Raw genomic sequence first — 18,185 nt, 5'->3', positions numbered from 1 at the left:
AGACAGTAATACAGAGCATGTGAAATAGCCAAATGTAACTGAATATAAAGGATAAAAAGAGACAGACAACAGCTGGTGGTGCTGGGTAAAGGAATATATACAATGTGTAATTTTTAAAGAAAATCAATATGTAAAGTTAACTTTGACATTACCTTTGATCACAGACAAATTATATAACCTGTGCAGTCATTACTGGCAGTAGAGAAGAGGAGAACCTTTCAGTGGGAGTATTCATGTATTGGCTACTATTCCTTGATGTCTGATATTTAAACTTGCAGCAGTATTGAGTCAGGTTGAAAGAAAATGTCTTTATTGTATTACTGCAGTACAGTCATCAAAAGGAACACATACCAAACTATCTCATAAACATAGACAGCAGAGGTAGTTGTTACAGAGCACACATTGCACTTTAATTTAAAAAAGGCATTATAAGACACAACATAAGTACAATTAAAATGATTTATCTAGGTCAAGTCTTGATTTTCTCATCTATATTCTTTTAGTTTTAATTTTACCCTTGAACAAACAAGTTGTATTTCTTAACACAATCTAGAGAATTTGACATACAAATGAACACACACAAACAAAATTACCAACACACAAAGATCGAGAATAATTAACTGCCTGGTCCCTTATATTTTCCTTATCAATTTGCTGTTGATTGTACAGTACATTCAATATTTGATAGAGAGGTCTTTCTATAGGTCTCCAAACAGGATTCACAATTCAAACATTCATACTTAAAATATGCGGGTTAAAAACAGACACCACATGTGGAATTACACAATATTGTACACACACCAACAATTAAATAAATGGAAAGACAGCAGAATGAAATGTGCAAAGTCTCCACACAATACAATGGAAAACAATGGTCCGCTTTGTGTTTAAATTTGATTGCGATCTTGAGCATTCTCTGTTACATCATCCAGTTTTTGTTACCAATGCAGTGGCAATATAGGGAAACAGGTCAGGCTGTGTGAACATAAACCAAGCATATTATCTTGCAGCAGGTGATCTAGGTCTCTAATGTCCTAGTGTTAGAGGAGACAAGACATGTAGTGTAGTGTGAATATATTAAAAGTGTTTCACATATAATAATAATAATCTGTTATGTTGAAATACATTGCTGGACTTCACATTCACCATATCTCCTTGTGCGTTGTGTTTAAGCGAGCTTCTGTACAAAGGGCTTCATATTGTAATACATCAGGCATATCGTTATAGCTTTTTACTTTTCTTTAAATATAATAAGACCGGAAGCGCATTTTGCAAGTTCTCGCATTTCAAATCATTTTTGCGGTCTTCAATTAACTGATGGCAAATGTAAAGAGCGGTTAAGAGACTTACAAATATATCCAACGTCGAACAAGGTAATGTACATGTATTGCATTATTCAAAGGGTCAACTGGGGAATAGGGGTTAGTTCTCTTGGCTAGGAAATGAACATTAGGCGACAGTATTGCAATTCTCCTAAATGTATCATTCACAGTTTAACAGTATCTTATTGATACTGATAGGAACAAAACTTTCCAGCTGTTCTTGCATCTTCTTTTGTTTTAGTTTTGCGTCTGTATTTCGGGATTTTAATCACGCCTATCCATTTGATTCTCACATTAACGCTAAGATTTGTATTTGGAAAAAAAAAACGAATTAACAAATTGTATTAGGGATATAAATCGATAATAGCTTACAGTTTGTTCTTCTTCCTCCTGCTTTCTAGATGCATTAATGTAAGTGGCAATCGGGTGTCAGTTAAATAGACCAAACACTTAGACTCTTGAAAATAGGCGTCCGTTCATTATTTGTTTTGGGAAAGCGCTTACAAGTCTGCTCTTGCTCCTCTCCGGAGTGAGGTGTGAACCCTGGGGCCCGGGGGACAGCGCGGCTCTGGAACAAACAGGAAGCGCAGACGTGCCATGTCTCGAGTTGAAAGTAGAAGCCTCTTCCTGTGCAGAGCTCGTCTAAGAAACGCGGCTAAGTGCAGCGGCTAAGCATGGCGCAAAGACAACGTCATTAGAGGAGCATATCATCACTTCTACACATGCTCACAATTTGTGCTACTTTTGGTATTTGCAGAGAGTCTGGAGTAAACAATACACCGTGTGCAATGCTGCTATTCACATAGGGAATTGGGTGATGAAATACTGGTGGCCTCGTTGTTGCAACCCACATCTACAGTGCTTCAGGGCTCCTGGTAAGTCTACTGATGTTTTTTTTTTGGCTTTTATTTGAAGTTATACTCTGTAACTAATACTTTTATTTATTGGGACTTTCCTGACTTTCCTGATTGAAGTAAAAAATGGGAATTGTAATTGCCCTTACTCTACATGGGTCCCCTACCAATAACCAGTAACTACAATTAAAGGTCTGTTTTGTTCAAGTAATTTGCACCTGTAATACATCTAAATTAAAAAGTAACTTCCTCTGCAGTGTAAGTAAGTATCTAAATATGGTAAAATTTGTAAAAGGACTTAGGGTCCACATAGCTCTCAAGTCTCATGTCTGACTTATTGAGGCTCCACCTCAGGCTCTCAAGCGGTTGCCCCAGAATATTCTGTACAAATACACCCCACCCCCCCTCAGACAGCTGCTTTTGCCGGATGGAGCAGTTTCTGTCACTGCATTTTTTAATGTGACAAATTTCACAAATTGATGTTTTTAAAACTTGAGAGCTATGGTTCCAGTGAATTTTCAGATACCCGTAAGGATATATTCACCACAATAAGACCTTCACATTACACCTGTTGCAATTCAGGTTTCAATCCAACTCTCCTTTTCACAATTGTATAATCTACACATCCTAGCTTTGGACATGGATGAGCAGATCGCAAACAAATATGTAAAATGGTCTGGAACCAGTAGAAGCTCTAATTTTACTGCCCAGGGCTGAACAGCAGCTAGAATGAACCTTTGAAAATGCATTTGAACACCAAGTCTGATAGGAAGAAAAATGAAACAAAACACAAACTCCCCCTGACCCCAAAAAACATATACACTTATCCCTTGTCTGGATCTCAGATCATTCCACCTTCTTTTTCCGGAAGCAGTTTACCCAAGTCTCACCTACACCACTGTCACCCTCATAACGCAGACGCAGAGTATTGTGCACGATCACCTTCTCCACGAGAAAGGAGGCGCAGAACCAGGGCAGGGCATACTCCAGAGTCACTAGGCCCATGAAGTCGAAGTGGAAAGGGGTGTAGTCCCAGGGACAGGCGTTGAACTGGCGTAGAACCCAGCCTGTGGTGAATTCCCAAGTGTAGGTCCATAAAGTGTAGAGAAGGCAGCGTAGGAATATGGAACAGCGCCTTCGCAGGAGTAAGTACATCTTCTCCATGACTAGGATGGATGTGCCGTAGATTAACAGAGCCCAGACGCTGGTGACCCCAGGGAACTTCCAGTTGCGGTTGACCACAAACTCCCAGGTTGCGGTGAACATGACCTCGCAGAAGTAGCCGTGAATGGCATAGAGGTACCAGCGCGAGTAGATGCTCAGCGGCTTTGCGTTGATGGTGATGCCCATCCTGTCACAAAATGTTTGCCACCAAGTGCCTGCAGGTGTCAGGGGAGAGAAAGAATGATTTGAACATTTTAGTTGAAAGCACTGCAGAGTGTGATAGCCCTTCCTTCATTTAACAGGTTTCTTTATCCAGGTTGTCATTTACAAGTGATTTACAGATCATTTACCATGTGAGACAGATTTAAAATGCAGCAGGAAAGATACTGTATGTCTGGTACATACGTGCATGCATTTATTTATTATTTTATTAATTTCCTGCCAAACTGTATTGGAAAGCCATACTTTTCTGGATTTTATCTGCCATTTCCCCACATCCATTACTGTATATGATGAATGAGCACAATTTGTGTGAATGGAAAACAGATTAGAGTTTGGAATTCTGTCTTTGAATCCAGCTCTTTTTTTAGGGCTCAGAAAATGAATATACGGAAATACAACTGGTTTCTGCTCAGTCAGACTAGAGATGTCTTGAGTAATTCAGATATGAGTTAAGGGTCCTTATCATGATGGCTGTGTATCCTAGGATTATTTAGGATGTAGGAGTATTGCAGTTTTTCCTTTTTTTTTCCTTTTGGTTTTACTTTGTGTTTTACTTTCCATATCTCATTTGATTAGAATTCTCTGGCTGTGCCACATTCATCTGAATGAAATGTTCCATACTTGTGTAGGGTAACCTCATTGGAGATAAATATAAAAAATCTTCAGTTAAGCAAATGTTCATTATTTGTGCTACTCATTTGCAGGTAAACAATACACCATATTAGGAGCTGCAGTGCTGCTGTACACAGGAGATTGGGTACTGTTACATTGGTGTCTTCAACATCCAGAGTACTGATATGTCTTCAGACACCTCGGCAAGTCTACTAATATTTTTAAATTATTTTACTTTTTAATTTTTTTTTTTTTCTTTAATTGTGACCAAACTGCAAGATTGACCTTTGAGTTGGAAAATAAAATCCCAGAAAAGGTGGGCTGGGGTTGGGGGTGGGGGGAATCCATTAAAAATACTGAAAAGTCTTCCCAATATAAATATTGCTATGGCACTCCTAAATTAGCTCTGGTACAACCTACTGCTTTCATTCATACAATAACATGAAAGTCCATCTGTGTGCAATACAAGTGGATCATATTTCAGATTAAATACACCTGTCTCTGAGAACCTTTACAACAACTACAGGATAAGGTTATGGACAGGCAGATCAGGTGAGGGATATAAAATTATTTCAAAGGCATTAAATGTCAAACAGGGAAGAGTCAATCATTAAACAGTGGAAAGTGTTTGGTACCACCCAGAATCTGCCTAGAGCAGGCCGTCATGCCAAACTGAGCAGCCAGGTAAGAAGGGCATTGGTCACAGAAGCCACCAAGAGGCCAATGACAATTGTAAAAGACCTACAGCGTTCCATGGCTGAGATGGGAGAAGCTGCCCATGTGTCAGCAATAGCTCAGGTACTCCATAAATCTGGCCGGTATGGAATAGTAGCAAGAAGGAAACCATTTCTGAAAAATATGTAAAATACCACTTGGAATATGCAAAACAGTTTCACAAATTTACCTATATGGCCTAAATACTGTCATGGAAGTTGCAGCATAATGCTATTGGCATGCTTTGCAGCACCAGGGACTGGGAAGCTTGTCAGGGTATACAGCAAAATGGATGGAGCTAAATACCAGCAAATCCTTGAGGAAAACCTGCTTCAGTCTGCAAAAGACCAAAGACTAGGATGGAGATTCACCTTTCAGAAGGACAATGACCCCAAGCACACAGCCAAAGAAACACTGGAGTGGTGAAAGTGAATGTCCTAGAGTGGCCCAATCACACTTGAATCTGATTGAGAATCTGTGGCAAGACTTGAAGATTGCTGTCCATCAGCAATCCCCATCAACTTGACAGAGCTTGAACAATTTTGCCAAGAAGGATATGCAAATATTACACAATCCAGATGTGCAAGCCTGGTAGAGACTACCCAAAAACACTCACAGCTGTAATTGCTGCCAAAGGTGGTTCTACCAAGTATTGACTCAGGGGGTGAATACTTCATTAACCAAGACATTTTTTTTTTTTATCTTGCAAATCATTGAGTAGGTTATGTAAATTAAAGAAGAAAATGTGAATACTTCCTAGCCACTGTATAACTAGTTTACATTTTGTTCATGTGACTTACACCTATAATACATTGAATTTAAAAAGCTACTGGTTCCCAGTTTGCTCTCTAAATAAATAAGGTTTTAATCATCTCCAGTCATATGACAGAATGTTCTTAATTAATTATACTTGATTAAAAATACTAACTGCATACTTTTTCATGTTACCTCACACAAGAATGACCACAACATTTTGAAATGCTGATGTAAGGGTACGGTAGGGAATCCAATCCCATGACAGTTTTCTAGTCCCGAAATACCGGGTTTGAAAACATGAAATACCCAGGATCACAGGATTGTGATTAATGAAAAATGTTATGGCGCAAAATTATTGGACTCCGTGCTGTAAGCTATTTATAAAAGAAAATGTGAACAAATTAATATAGAAGCTCGTCATCTGTTCAAAATGGGAATCTGAAGTACAACCACCCGCAGTTTCATATATAAAAGTAAGTCGGGAGGAAAAACGAAGCGGAGGGAGGAAACAAGTATGTCCTGGGCCCCATTTCTCCTACATGGTTTAACTAATTCAGGCTAATCAGCCGGATTCAGTAAATACGATAATTTAAGTCAAGCTATCTCCTATGGTAATTTACTCAGCTGGACTTTAAACTCGATTTGAGTAACGGAAAAAGACACTTCTGTCAAATTACTCTGGAAGTTACCTGGCTAACTCGGTTAGCAGGAGCGAGGACCGGTCCAGTGCGTTTCTTTCTAAGGATTGCGCTGATGATAGTAAATGGAAAGCTAGTAGTTTTGAGGTCGTTAATCAGCAGAGGCAACCTTAAAGCAGCATGTTATTCTTACAATTGGACGGGTTTTATCAATTGTATGTTATTTTTACAATCAAACGTGTTTTAATGACGTGTATATATTTTTTTACAATAATTCGCTTAATAAAAAAAGCAATCGAAGTTAGCTTTAGGCAAGGCTAGTTTTATAGGAGAAACAAAACGAAAATTACATTTTGATAAGTTGAGTTTTGACAAGCATATTGACACTCACTGTAAACACTTTACAGGGAAGTACAATTATTTAAGTATAAGCACACTGTATATAGCTCCTGTAGGCTCATCTCTTATCCCAAACCAGACTTATTTGTTAATTTAGACTGCAAACATGCCAGCCCTTGTGCCAAACCACTTCTGACACCAGAAAAACACTGTGCAAACGGTATCGAGTTTGAATTGTATACTGTATGGCAGATAGAGTTATATAGGTTATAAACCAAAAATAGTCTAATATCAGTGTTTCTTAAAGCAATGACCATGCATGGTGCGTTGCTCAGTTAATAGAAACAACAACTAATGTAAATATAGAAAATAGTTTTTCCAAACTGTAAACCAAGATGGCCAATGTTAACACAGAAATAAAAGTCTGATTTCACATTCATGAAGAACATCATACTTGTATTAACTGAAGATTAAAAAAATACACTTCGCATAATACTGTATGTGTAAAGTGAATCCGGCACATGAGCTAAACTTAATACGTTCACGTATATTAACCAGAAGGTTTAATTTGGAATAGAAAATGTGCCTATAACCCAGTTAACACACGACGTTGCCAACGTAAATTACGATGCTACAGCGTTGTGTCAGCAGGGAACATATGTAATGAGTTGCATTTAAATGATGCATTTCCACCTAAACTCATCAAAGTAACGTTAACAAGTTTAATGTTAGTTAACCGGCTACATGTAATCATATGGAAGAAAGTTAACGTGTTAGCTATCTCGGTATTACTATAATAAAAAACATTTAAATACAAAATAACGAGTGTGGTGTCATGTGCATCTTTAACTGCATACTATTTAATTATAATCAAATGTAATGTTCACAAGTTTAATGTTAGCTAACCGGCTAGTTACAGGTCATCATATGCATCCCGACTTAAGAAAAAGTTCTGTCTTACCAAAGCTAATGCTTTTTAAAAATAATAATACAAAATGAATTGAAAAAGAGTGCCATGTAATGTGCATCTTATCATAATTGTGTATCATATTACATTATATATGAAACAAATATTGTCAAGTTACGTACATCACTGGCAACTGACATTAACTCCAGAGTGTAAACATGTCATTTGATCTGACACGATCTGATCTCCCTCCTCCTTGAAGCGCTTACAAAGAAATGAAGAAGGTGATTGTCCTCATAAAAAATGAATGACACGCATTTTCTGCAAAGAGATTGGCTGCATACAAAATGAGTGACAGGTACCCCTCCCGCATGCCAGTGTCTGCGGGTCTGCGGCAGCGCCCGGCCGCTCGGCGCAGGAGGCACGGAGGAATCGCAGCTGCAGCACCGTGACCAACTGCATCAACACAGAAGTGTCCCTCTTTGAGAGCGCAGGGGTCGGGGGTGTGCCTGCAATTAACAAAACCCCGTTCACGTTTATTAGGCCGGCTCTGGGCCGCCTCAAATTTAGTCCTACTTTTTTTAGAGACCCTGTTCATATTTGCGGTTTTACTAGGCCTAAGTGCGTTCACATATGCGGGTGAAAAGGAGGCCCAAACGAAATCTAAGCCGGGAATTAATAAGATCTGTTTGCTGCAGGTTAATGTGTCCCATGCAATCCCAGCTGCTGCTCAGCATTTCTTCTGAGTTCCTCGGTCTGATCTTTGCATTTTTATTTGCCTTTTAACTTGGTCTGGTGATATGCATGGAAAGCAGCCTCTGTGATGCGTCTATAGTTATATATCCTCAGACAGCAGCGCTGCACTTCCTTCGGTTTGTTTTTTAACTTTATCTTCATCCACATTGTAAACAGTGATTTCATTTCTGCATCGTCCCAGTTGTTTCCTCCAACGTAGGCATTGTGATTGTACTGCTCAGCTCAATATAATCTCATTTCGGATTGGATAGTAAACAGCTGGTCTCGTTTTAAAATGCATTGATTTGAATGGAAACCTGCTTCGGTTAAATTTGTATAGGTTTAATGCAAAATTCGGATAAGTGAATAAAGTTACCCGGTCACATTCACATTTTCACAATGCAATTGTCACGTGTAAAATGCATACTGCTTTAAGTTCAGACTTCAATCATAATTAGTACAAGAAAAAACAATTTATTTTAATTGATCGAGTAGTTTAAACTGTTTACATCATTATAACTCATTACTTAGCCTATACTTTTTAATATATATTAAAATGTAAGCTAGGGAAATGTATCTTTAAGGCTACAGATCGATATGACATTCAAACAATATAAAGAACATACTGTGTGTCTTGTGCAGTTGTGTGCGCTATTTTGGTGCCTGTGTTTATTCCGCGTTGGCCAGAAGCGGCGTCTCCTTTGAATCAGTCTCTGGGGGCGGGGCTTGAGTTGCGTCACACACTGACGCGTTCCACCGGCACCGGGCCCGGCGCGTCACGTTCACAGTTGGGTCGCCTTTAGGCTCCTCGAAAGATTGTGATGTCCACCAAACCACTGTGGTGTCCGAAATCGCATTTTAGCCGCATGTGTTCTGTGCACAATATACGCACTGGTCTAAAAGAGACAATTAACTGCTTTCTTCGTTATTTTTTTCTTAATTGCTGTATTAAGAAACAGATAATAAACAAAAGCTAAAAAACATAGGTCTATTGTATGTAATGTTCAACTGCTCAGTGTATGTTTTAGTAATAGTCTAGTGCTTATGGCTGTTTGCAAATGCACAATTTTTTCTCGACTGTTACATAACAAGCACGGCTTATTCTAGTACACAATGGCTTTTAAATATATATTAGTGTAGTATATAGCCTAAATTATAGTTAGTGTTCGACTCATCACCGAGTAAATATTCAGCGCTCTAAGTAGGCAACTTAGTAGTACAACATTCAATGCGATCCATGACGTGATACATAAATAAAAACGTTAACATATTTAAGAAAACAATAGGCTATTAGTTTTGTTGTTTTCGTATTTTTTATTTGTTGCATTATAATTATTACTACATTTGAAAATGACCCAGCTAATACACGACGTTGCAGCAACGTAATAATATGTGAGTTAGCTCTTTAATCCTGGGATCCCGGGATCTAAAAAACAACAATCCCGAAATCCTGGGATTGAAAAAAGCACCTGGGATTGGATTCCTTAGGGTACAGTTATCTTAAGTCTTTACAGATTCTTAATTCAAGACTCAAATTTAAAAGTGTGGAAAAATAACTTATTTCCTGTCCACCCTCTTAGCTCCTCTGAGCTTGTGCGATATCTACAAAATTTGACATAACCAAAGTAAATACCAGTAGAGAGATAGCAGGGAAAAAAAGATGAGCAGGTCCACATGCAAAGATGTTTGTCAAGGCCTCACAGCTGTATCATAGACTCTGTTTAATAAGTGAGGCCCTCTGCAGGAATTGAGGGGCTTTCCCTAGTTCAGCTCTAAACTCTGGATGGCTCAGATAACATAGAAGAGGTTTGTATTCAACTGAGTAAATCCTCCACTCTCTATCCTCCCTCCCCTCTCCCTGCTGCAAAACCAGCTACAAAAAGTCAAAACATGGAAAATCAAACAGAGGAAAGAGATGTGACTCTTGACTCTTAAATATATTTACAGCCACAGTTTGTCTGTCCTTCACAATACCAATCTTTATCATCTTATGTTACGACTTACTTATGTTGCACTTATGTAATACTTCAAAGCTACTACTGCTGATTTTGTACGTTTGCCCACTAACAAAGAAATGATCAGTCTATAATTGTAATGGTAGGTGTATTTTAACAGTGAGAGACAGAATAACAACATAAAAATCCAGAAAAACGCATTTCAAAAAAGTTATAAATTGTTTCAATGATCATGAGAACGGTGAGGAATCAGCTCAGAACTACACGGGAGGATCTTGTTAATGATCTCAAGGCAGCTGGGACCATAGTCACCAAGAAAACAATTGGTAACACACTACGCCGTGAAGGACTGAAATCCTGCAGCACCCGCAAGGTCCCCCTGCTCAAGAAAGCACATGTACAGGCCCATCTGAATGATTCAGAGGAGAACTGGGTGAAAGTGTTGTGGTCAGGCAACAAAGGAGTGGCTCAAGAAGAAGCACATTAAGGTCCTGGAGTGGCCTAGCCAGTCTCCAGACATTAATCAAATAGAAAATCTGTGGAGGGAGCTGAAGGTTCGAGTTGCCAAACGTCAGCCTCGAAACCTTAATGACTTGGAGAGGATCTGCAAAGAGGAGTGGGACAAAATCCCTCCTGAGATGTATGCAAACCTGGTGGCCAACTACAAGAAACTGTGATTGCCAACAAGGGTTTTGCCACCAAGTACTAAGTCAAAGGGGTCAAATACTTTTTCCCCCTCATTAACATGCAAATCAATGTATAACTTTTTTGAAATGTGTTTTTCTGGATTTTTTTGTTGTTATTCTGTCTCTCACTGTTAAAATACACCTATCATTAAAATTATAGACTGATCAGTGGGCAAACGTACAAAATCAGCAGGGGATCAAATACTTTATTCCCCTCACTGTATAAGCATATAAATGGATCCAGTGAAATACAATGTGCAATGCTATGTTTCATTCCTGCCTTGCCTATGCATGTACTGTAAACAACATGGAATTCCACAGTGACACTCCCACAGGATTGCTTCAGAGCCTGGTTTCAGAACAAGAATAATGCTCAAAGCGTCTACGGGTAATGTTATGTTGCTACTGTGGAATTTGGAAACAATTTCATAGTAAAACTAAGTGGGCAACTCCTCCTGCTACCTGCTGTAACTAGCTCAGCGCACACACTTTTTTTTTTCACTTTTGCTAGACCCAACAGTTTCAGAAGTAACCTTGCAGCTGTTCACTTGAGGTTATGCAAGTACTCTCAACCGCAAAAGTCTACTTGCTACTAAATAAAACAAATGTTGCCTTCCTTAAACACATCTCTCTCGAATCACTTCAGTAAAATGTATTAATATCTTGCTGTGATTACAGATGTTACGATTTCTACACCACAGGGCTATGTGCTCATGCCCTTTCGATAGAGACTTTGTCACCTCCTAGGCGAAGGCTTATAAGTCTTCAGTTTTTGGGTCCATCCACAGTGCTTCTTCCCCCCATATTTAAAAAAAATAACATTGAAATAGCAGTTTGTGTGACCAGAATCTTCACGAAACACATCACGGGAACGCATGAAAACAGTATTCGTGCAACTCTCAGCTAACATACAGGAATGGGATTTCAACTGTAAAACATTCTGCCACTTCATGTGCTAGTTGCTGTTTGCCAGGCAGCAAGCGACTCTAGTTATCTGTCAATTAACTCACTTCACTTTGGAGCAGCTCCAGAACACGGACAACCCTACATCACACATTTCTCTCTGAGGTTATTCTACTTCATTGCTGTTGCCCCCCGGCTCAGCCTTGTACAATGTAGTACACTAGAGCGGTTTATCATAGACATATATGACTGTCACTCTTTGAGAATAGTGGACGGTAGCTTCCTAACTATAGCAAATATGGGCATCGGTGTTGGTTAGAATCTGACTGCCTGCCTCACGCTGTGTGAGAGTACTGGTGCAGGACAGCAAAGAACACAATGTGAAACCAAATTAAATTGTTTCCCTTATATATATATATATATATATATATATATATATATATATATATAATTTTCATTACTTTGATATATATTTAATTACCAGCATTTTCTATAGTTTGTTCCAACACCTCTGGGCTCATCTGCAATCTGACATGATCAACATTGACCCAGGACAACTTTTAAATGCTTGTGTTTCTCTAAGGGAAGCTAGCGATTGCAAAAAAGCTTAAGTAATCATCATAACATAATAATATCATAAGCATGTGTTAACACTTGACACCATCAGATTCTTAGGCACCCTTTTGTTCTGTTTCTTCCATGAAATTTGTTCACTAGAGATTAAGTTGCAAGGTTATTGAAATATGGCCTGTTTGACCTAGAGTCAATATTGTTTAGCTTGAAACTGAACTGGTATCATATTGAAGGTCACAATTCTATTATCAGGACAACCCTATGCATCGTTAGGACGTTCTAGTACCTTTATATGATGTCTCCTTCTAAGCGTCTTCAATGATGCCCAAGGTGATGCTCAAAGAAGAGCTCTAGGGAAACAAAGATAAATAAATAAATACATGTGTTGTTTTGTAACATGTTCTAATTTGTATGATTTAATGTGGATTGGGGAAGTTTAATATTTTATAGTAGGTACAATACTAAGAAAAAATAAAAAAAACGTGCAAACTTCACTGACTTCTTAGTGCCTGTATTGTGAAGTGGGATTGTCTAAAATCCTTTACATTGACCCCACCCCACCCATTCATTTCCTTTTGCCACACCTGTTCATTCCACCTCTTCAACAAAAGAAAAAGTCGTTAACACATTTACATGTAGAAATGCAAAAGTGTAGAGTTTTTATTCCGTGGCTGGTTGCACTTTACAAACGGGCTGCATCGTACGACTGGATATGTAAGTTAATATACGTGTGCGCGTCTATATCCGGATGAGTTCGTGTTGGATTCAGACACTGTACAATGTGCGCTGGAAGTATAATGGTGCTGTTTCTCCTCTTGTACATATTATAATACTGACACTAAATGCACGGGAAACTGTATGTAATCACTGTTGTAAAATGCGGATTAAACCATAAAGCAAACATGTAAAGGAAGACGTAGTCAATTCACATGCATGTAACACATAAAGTTAAAAAATAGTTACCCGCAGAAGAGAATAGAGTCGTTTTGAAGGCGTGATGAAATAAAACATGTAGGGTATTTAGTGTATTTCTAGCCTATTTTTTTCCCAATGGTTAAGATGCTGCTTATGCCGCTGTTAGAAAGCTGTGGTCGTTTTCTTGTACTAGTACAGATTTCCGAAGTTCTGCGCGGGTCTGCGTTGCTCCACCAATGCGATCGGCGGGATTCTGCAGATCTGCGCAGAACTGCGGAAATCTGCGCTACAAGAACGCGTCACGTCATGCATGGATTTCCGTCTTAAGAGTTGTACGTGTACACATAAGGCGGTGACAGGCTTGGCTGCTGCTACAACATCCATTTAAATCTTCAAACTTGTCGCAACATTTATTTAACAAACTGTAATTTTAACCAACCGCATTGATGTTCTTCCGCCTCACCAAGGCGTTTGCAGTGGTGAATAAAACAACTCGTGAACGCGTGAAAGTGAACTATTTCAATAGGTCAGAAGGAGCTTTTGTGTGTATTTTCTCTCTTTCGATAAGTTTAGCCTACTATAAAATATACCATACATGTAGTAATTGATATTTCGACGTTTAACGGAAATATTAATTCACTCTTCCTGTTTTTTTTATTATTTATTTTATTTATGTATTTATTTATTTTTACCTTGGTGCAAGCCAGTGGTCAGCTGATGCAGTAGTTCTAAACAAGAATGGAAACAGCTGTTGTTAGGGACATTTCTGATGCCATTCGCCGCCATTTTGGTAAAGGCGAATTAGGAAGCAAAGGAAAAAGTGGGTGAGACATTTAGTAACAGTATTGAAAGTGTTTCTGCCATTTTGTTATTTTGAAAAATGATTGCCAATATAATTTGGAATTAATTCAAAATACACATCACAACTGTGCAATGTAGAAAAAACTACCACAATTTAGGTACCCACTCCAAATTGTTGTTGTTGTTGTTGTTGTTGTTGTTGTTATTAATAATAATAATAATAATATTTATTTTTTGCAAGAATTGGACATCCCCTGCTGTCTACTAATTTCTGTTGGCACAATGTCACTTAGTTCTGTGGTCACTTTCTTAAAGTCTTGCCACAACAATACTGGTTAGAAATGTATGATCTGGATAAAAAACCTATTGTTGTTTAATTGTTTATTTCTTTTTTGTAGTTGGTTGACATGGTGTTTAACAAAGGATCAACTGCTTTCCACAAAAGAAAATACCTATATTTGTCTATAGGTTTTGTCATCATCAACCTGATCATATTTCTGACTTACAAAAACAAAAATATGGAGTTTCTCTATGGAAACAGGGGGAATGACAATTCTGTTCCAATGAAACACAATCAATTAAATCCTCCAGAGGTGTGTGGTGCCCCTGCAAAGATCAACCCCTTGGTTCCCGTCAGAGGTACGAAAACAATTGTAGTGGCTCCTTATTTAGACAAGCGGGATTCAGGGCATGTTCGTGTTATTTCTATAGTTTACCGGTCAGAAATGGCTGATCACCACTGTTTGTTCTGTTGCGGTGGCCACAAGTTCAGGAGCAGAGCACAGTATTACATCCACAGTGACCACTTTGGCTTCGTCTTTGGCACAGCAGACCTGTTTTGCAATATCCCTCAAGGTTGCAGCCTCCCAACACACCTGGCAATTTACACTCCCCTTGGAGGGGACCAAGATGTGTCTTTCCTCCCAATACACAACAGCCAGCCCCAGCAACAGACCAACGCCTTCCCTTACGACTTCACAGTGTGCATTTCGACCATGTTTGGAAATTTCAACAACATCTTGCAGCTTGTGCAGACTATTGAGATGTACAAACTGCTAGGGGTCCAGAAAGTGGCCATCTACAAAAACAGCTGTAGCCCAGACACACAAAGGGTGCTGGATTTCTACCACAGCACAGGCCTCGTGGACATCATACCTTGGCCGATTACATCCTACATCAACGTTTCTGGTGGATGGCGCCCTTCTGAATTCCCTGGAGATCTGCACTACTACGGCCAGCTGGCAGCCCTCAATGACTGTGTGTACAGGTACATGTACAAGACAAAATACGTAGCCCTGAACGACATTGATGAGATCATTCTACCCCTAAAGCACAGGACCTGGAATGAGATGATGGAAGACCTTGAACAGCAGTATGGTCTACACACGGGTTTTGAGTTTGAGAGCCATGTTTTCCCTCAAAACATAAATGAAAAGAGTGGTAGGTTCCATCTGCAGGAATGGAAAGACATCCCAGGGGTTAACGTGCTGGAGCACATTTACCGAGAGCCAAATAAAGCAGGGGTTTTTAATGCTTTCAAAGTCATTGTGAACCCAAGGTTGGTGCAGGAAGTCACAGTCCATGGGTTTTTGAACTTCGACTATCAGACTATAAGAATCCAACAAAATTTTGCTTGGATGTACCACATCAGGTGGCCTCAGAGGCATGATCTGCACCAATCAGACCTAATCCGAGATGACCATTTGTGGAGTTACTCAGAAAAGTTGGTACCAGCTGTTAATGAAGTGTTAAAGAAAAGCCATTTAAGATAAAAGCAACTTACATAATATTTCACTTATGCTTCCATTATGTGTTTATTGGGTGTAAGGTTGTTATGTTAAGCACTGTACCATATGATGTAAATAATTACATGAAGGGAAAAGTTTCTGAATTGAATACTTGACTTACTTCATATAAAGTTTTATTACTTTGGGCTTTTGGTGGGATGGGAATTATCATATGTTACAATATTCCTTTTCATTGTGTCATAGATAGCTAAATGATTCTACAGAGGCAGCATCCTTTGGAAATATATGGTCAGTAGGTGCCAGGCACCCTGAGTGGTTGAGTGTGTCAAGAACTGCAATGCTGCTAGGTTTTCAACGCTCAGCAGTTTCCCGTGTTTATGAAGGATGGTCCACCACCTAAAGGACATCCAGCCAAAGGCAGACCAGTAGTCAAGAATGTCTCATCAATGAAAGAGCCCAAAGGAGGCTGACACAAATTGTGCAGCGCAACAGAGGGTTACAGAGCTTTAAGGACCCATGAAAGATTGCACAACTCATCATACCTTGACAAGAATGGGTTATGGCTGAGGTCCACTGCTTTCAGCATGACACAAGAAGCTGCTGTTGGGCTGAGGGACTAAAACACTAGACACCGAAGGATTGGAGAAACAGCCTGGGCTGATGAAGTCCCTGCTATCCATCATGGGTGTCGACAGCCCCATGCAATAAGGATGGGATTGTCAAGGGATTGTTCCACTAACATGACAGTGAATTGAACTTACTGGCCTGCCCAGTCACCAGCTCTCAATCCAATTGAGCTTTGGAGTCAACATGGGCCAGCATCCCTGTGGAATGCTTTCGACACCGTGTAGAGTCCATGCCCCGCTGAATTGAGGGCAAAAGGGGATGCAGCTCAATATTACTAAGGTCTTCCTAATGTTTTGTACACTAAGTGTGTGTGTGTGTGTGTGTATATATATATATATATATATATAAGATGTATTCTCTGAAGGGATTTGATATATAAGGGATTATTTATGTATATATTAGAGGGTTTAATCATTCCTTTTTATAAGAACATAAGAAAGTTTACAAACGAGAGGAGGCCATTCGACCCATCATGCTCATTTGGTGTCCATTAATAATAGACTGGATATGATCCTTGGATTACTATCCAGTCTATCCAGTCTGATATATGATCCTTGGATCACTATCCAGTCTATTTTTGAATGTTCCCATATTTTCAACTTCAACCACATCGCTGGGGAGTTTGTTCCAGATTGTGATGACTCTCTGTGTGAAGAAGTGTCTCCTGTTTTCTGTCCTGAATGCCTTGAAGCCCAATTTCCATTTGTGTCCCTGGGTCCATGTGTCCCTGCTGCTTATTTGGATAGATTAATAGGACCACCTGGAAAATGCATATTTTATTAATTTTATATTTCCTGTAATATACATTTACAGTTAAGGACGGTAATACAGAGAATCTCATACAGAGATTATAGTTTCCAATGTTCTCTGGCAGTAGTGTATACTCCGTGTTGACCAATGCAACTTCAAATGATACATAGGACTTCTGATTTTGCGGTTTGTTTATTTATTTAATTATTTATTTAAACTAATAAAAGAAACGGTTTCATTTTTTCTATACATAATTGATCAAATGGATTGTGTGATGGGATTTGATTTCAATGTATTTTTAACTGAAAAAGTTAACTAGATTAGCATCACTACCGATACGGCCGATGACATGATTGTTTCAGAAGAATGCGGTGTGCTGTCTACTGTCTTAAGTGGTACAGCATTTTCATAAGAATGTGCTAAATAATTGAGCTATTCCTCCACGTGTAAATTGTATTGACAATAAATTTATGAGAAACTGTATGCAATCATTGTTGTGAAATATTGATTAAACCGTAAGGCATATACACATAAAGAAACATTTACTGTCGATTCATATATCTGTACCTCGTCATCTTTCGAATGTGTGATTGAACTGTACAACTTGTAAAACTTTCCTCTGTTTCTTGCAATGTTTAAGACTACGTGTACCCTTTAAAGATTGACACCATTTACACTGTAAATACCCACACCAGCCTACTAGTACACGAAAAAGACATGTTGACAATACAATGTGCACTTCCAACATGAGCAACTATGGTAAGCCGTTGTGACATTTAATCCATAATTGCTGATAGCAAGAATTAAATTTCTGATATCCACAATGCCATTTCTGATATCAAGAATGATCTGGTATTTTTGATATCAGAAATGGTATTGTGGATATCATAAATTGAATTTTTGATATCAAAAATGCATACTAATTAACATCTGTTGACGTGTAACTTAACCCTTTACACTCCGC

The 18,185-nt window shown here is 38.8% G+C and overlaps 2 protein-coding genes across 3 annotated transcripts; one reads left to right on the top strand and one right to left on the bottom strand.

Moving 5' to 3' along the window:
* Positions 1 to 288: 288 nt before the first annotated feature.
* Positions 289 to 13,515, bottom strand: LOC136749551 (transmembrane protein 229B). The gene is made up of 3 exons (XM_066703960.1): positions 13,344 to 13,515; positions 12,667 to 12,730; positions 289 to 3,555 (listed from the first exon to the last, which is right to left on the bottom strand). The coding sequence occupies exon 3, from the start codon at positions 3,524 to 3,526 to the stop codon at positions 3,023 to 3,025; it is 504 nt and encodes a 167-aa protein (XP_066560057.1). The 5' UTR covers positions 3,527 to 3,555; positions 12,667 to 12,730; positions 13,344 to 13,515; the 3' UTR covers positions 289 to 3,022.
* Positions 12,794 to 17,777, top strand: LOC136749550 (uncharacterized). Of its 2 annotated transcripts, none has more exons than XM_066703958.1 (2): positions 12,794 to 13,094; positions 14,495 to 17,777. In XM_066703958.1, exon 2 carries the CDS (start codon positions 14,504 to 14,506, stop codon positions 15,866 to 15,868), a length of 1,365 nt encoding a protein of 454 aa, XP_066560055.1. In that variant the 5' UTR covers positions 12,794 to 13,094; positions 14,495 to 14,503; the 3' UTR covers positions 15,869 to 17,777. The 2 variants fall into 2 exon arrangements, with proteins under 2 accessions (XP_066560055.1, XP_066560056.1); XM_066703959.1 differs by lacking the exon at positions 12,794 to 13,094 and adding an exon at positions 13,543 to 14,115.
* The last annotated feature ends 408 nt before the right edge of the window (positions 17,778 to 18,185 follow it).

This window comes from Amia ocellicauda, chromosome 5 (assembly GCF_036373705.1).
Source record: "Amia ocellicauda isolate fAmiCal2 chromosome 5, fAmiCal2.hap1, whole genome shotgun sequence".
NCBI classification, from domain to species: domain Eukaryota; kingdom Metazoa; phylum Chordata; class Actinopteri; order Amiiformes; family Amiidae; genus Amia; species Amia ocellicauda.
This window is presented reverse-complemented; position numbering and strand designations above follow the sequence as displayed.

Bases quoted from the DNA above. Each gene is read 5' to 3' on its own strand.
- LOC136749551 (XM_066703960.1), bottom strand. From the start codon at position 3,526: ATGGGCATCACCATCAACGCAAAGCCGCTGAGCATCTACTCGCGCTGG.
- LOC136749550 (XM_066703958.1), top strand. From the start codon at position 14,504: ATGGTGTTTAACAAAGGATCAACTGCTTTCCACAAAAGAAAATACCTA.